Source organism: Nanorana parkeri, unplaced genomic scaffold, assembly GCF_000935625.1.
Source record: "Nanorana parkeri isolate BGI_ZX_2015 unplaced genomic scaffold, ASM93562v1 scaffold1517, whole genome shotgun sequence".
NCBI classification, from domain to species: domain Eukaryota; kingdom Metazoa; phylum Chordata; class Amphibia; order Anura; family Dicroglossidae; genus Nanorana; species Nanorana parkeri.
In genome coordinates this window covers 280,284-283,227 of record NW_017307785.1, presented here as the reverse complement: position 1 = coordinate 283,227, position 2,944 = coordinate 280,284, and the positions used below count along the sequence as shown (strand labels likewise).

Here is a 2,944-nt window from a genome sequence, read left to right as displayed (position 1 = left end):
TACAAATCAAAACTGGGAAAAAAGTGTTTTTTTTTAACGGTTTTTTCCTCTTTTTTTATATTTTATTTGTCCTAAGTGAGGCGTTAGACGCACATATGTGATATAAATATGTAGCCCTATCTGTCCTCTAAAAAACAATATATAATATGTGTGGGTGCACTTTGTAAGAAAGTATATTACTGACGTGGAAGAATCACACAGCAAAAATGTCAAAAGTGTGTCAGTCATTTACGAACAGAAACTAAAAACAAGCTCAGTCATGAAGGGGTTAAGGGGGAAAAGTATCGCTGAAAAACAATACCTCAATTGGAGTTCTCATGATCCCAGCAGTAGGCGAGCGGGGGTCAGTCACATGGGAAAGGTGGCGGTTTTGTATCGGCCGAGAAGGGGTCACCTGTGCTCTGGATTCCGCTGCTCCCATCTTTTGCAAACGTGTATAACAAACAGAAGACGAGCTGCAAAAATGGTTCATGTTAGAGAGAAGGAAGGCTCAAACAACAAACATTCCTGTCGTATGGTTATATATTTATTACAGCCACAAGTAAGGAGATAACGCCATGTGTAGAAAACAGGCGGTATGCAACACTATAGGTAGAAGATACTGCACTGGACAGTTATTAAATGAGACACAGACCTCATGTAGCCCCCCCCCACAATATGGTTCCATGTCACCATCCTCCATTTCAATCCCCCACCCTCATCATCATGTCATCTTTACCATCCCTTCATGACACAGTGCAATCTCCTCCTGCTACAGTACCGTGCCCTCAATCAGCGCCATCTCCTCCATGCCCGGTCCCCCTCCTGCAGAGCCATCTCCTCCATGCTGTGTCCTCCTCCTGCAGCGCCATCTCCTCCATGCCGTGTCCTCCTTCTGCGGTGCCATCTCCCCTTCCTACAGTACCATCCCCTCCAACTACAGTGCCCTGTCCGGCATACCATGCCCTCCTCCTACAGTACCATCTCTTCGGCACACCATCATCGATAAACCTCCGCTCCAATATAGCAAAGATTACGGTAATATAGCCCTGTGCACGGTCACCCTAGGACCCCGCACACCCGGAGCCAGGGCTCACCTCGCACTCTCCGGACATTCAGCTCGGGTCCACTGTTTTGCACTTCCTGGGAGCGACATTCAAAATGCCCGCCGCAGCCAATCTCTCATCCCGCTGGAGTCCATTGGCTGAGCTCTTCCCCCGTCCACCAATAGAAGACGTCAGGGGGCGGGTCAGGAATGCATTCTACGAATCTACGATTGGCTAGACTGGAGCCATAGTAACAATTACAAAGGCCGATTGATTACGGATTAAAAATGTCCCCGCCCCTTTCACTGCTCTCGTCGCTGTTATTGGATAGAAGTTTGTATGGCAAACGCTGCCCCTGAGTTATGTGATTGGTGGAAGGGGAAGTCACATGATTACAGTGTGTACAATGTGTGATCGGGAGAGGAGAGGAGGGGAGCGGACCGGGACATGAGGACACTGCATCAGTGCTGGTCTGGGCATCGTTCATAAGAGGAGGAAGGGAAGAGACCCGGGAAGATGGGAGGAAATAAGGGGAACATCGGTAGACTCAGGGGGGTAAAGGGACATGTTGACTCTTAAAGTGACATTAAACCCTCAGATTTTTTTAACATAAAACAATACTGTAATGTGTGCCTTACTGTAATCCATGGTTGTTTCCCTTCTCTTTGCTGCTCTTCCTTTTAAATCTGTATCTGTTCTCATGCTGGGCAGAACTTGTGTTTTGCAGCAGACTGCCTTGTCTGACGAATAGATACACGGTGTCTGTGTATACGTTTCTATAGGCTTGTAACCTGAGCCAGCACTACAGGAAGAGGCACTGAGCTGAAAAGGGAAGTTCTCCCCAAGCATGAGAAGACATGAGGATTTAAAAGGAAAAGCAGCAAAGAGAAGGGAAACAACCATGGATTACAGTAAGGCGCACATTACAGTATTGGTTTATGTTAAAAAATCTGAGGGTTTAATGTCACATTAAGCTCTAACGACTCATTCATGCACATGACAGTAAAAAGTACTGCTGTCCGCCCTGGAAAGGACGTTGCTAGGATGCAGTCGGCTCGAGTAACAGTAGCCTAGCAACTAGGAGGGTACCTACACACTGTCCACATGGAAATGCTGCACAAGGATTACATGCGTATGAAGCACTTTCACAGGATCTGCTACCAGCGTTGTACTAGTCGCCATGTCTACTTTCAGGTGTGTGCCTGAGCACCATGAGAGGGGCCATGATGGCACTAGAGGATGGTGGCCATTATAGGGAGAGACCAGAATAGATGAGGGGGCCAGGATGGGATGACCAGTATAGCAGAGGGGTCCATAATGGGGGGAAGAGAAGATGAACGGGGTCCATGAAGGGAAAACCAAGAGGGGGCTATGTGATGGGAAGGGCCATGGTGGGGAGACCAGGAGAGGGGTATGTGATGAGGAGGGTCATGATGGGGAGACCAGGAGAGGGGTATGTGATGGGAAGGGTCATGATGGAGAGACCAGGAGGGGTATATGATGGGGAGACCAGGAGGAGTATGTGATGAGAAGGGTCACAATGGGGAGACCAGGAGAGGTGTATGTGATGAGGTGGAGGATCACAATGGGGATACCAGGCGAGGTATGTGATGAGGAGGTTCGTGATGGGGAGACGAGTCATGAGTAGGTGATGAGGAGAATGGTCATGATGGGGAGACCAGCAGAGGAGTAGGTGATGAGGAGGGTCACAATGGGGAGACTAGGCGAGGTATGTGATGAGGAGAATGGTCATTAAGGGGAGACCAGGAGAGGACAGGGGTCCTTGGGTGGTGAGACCAATTGAGCAGTTCATGATGCAGAGACCTGGAGAGGGGTACCTGATGGGTAGACCAGAATAGATGAGTGACTCATGATTGGGAGGGGGGGGGGGATTAAAAGGGGCAAAGGAAAGGAGACCT

At 48.9% G+C, this 2,944-nt stretch overlaps 1 protein-coding gene across 1 annotated transcript in view; it reads right to left on the bottom strand.

Annotated features, from left to right (window-relative positions):
- CDCA3 (cell division cycle associated 3) overlaps positions 1-441 on the bottom strand; it is a 6,223-nt gene extending 5,782 nt beyond the window's left edge. The window contains exon 1 of the mRNA XM_018570362.1: positions 302-441. Within this exon, the coding sequence (XP_018425864.1) occupies positions 302-421 (120 nt within the window). The 5' untranslated portion in view covers positions 422-441. The remainder of the gene's footprint in view (positions 1-301) is intronic.
- Positions 442-2,944: the final 2,503 nt, after the last annotated feature.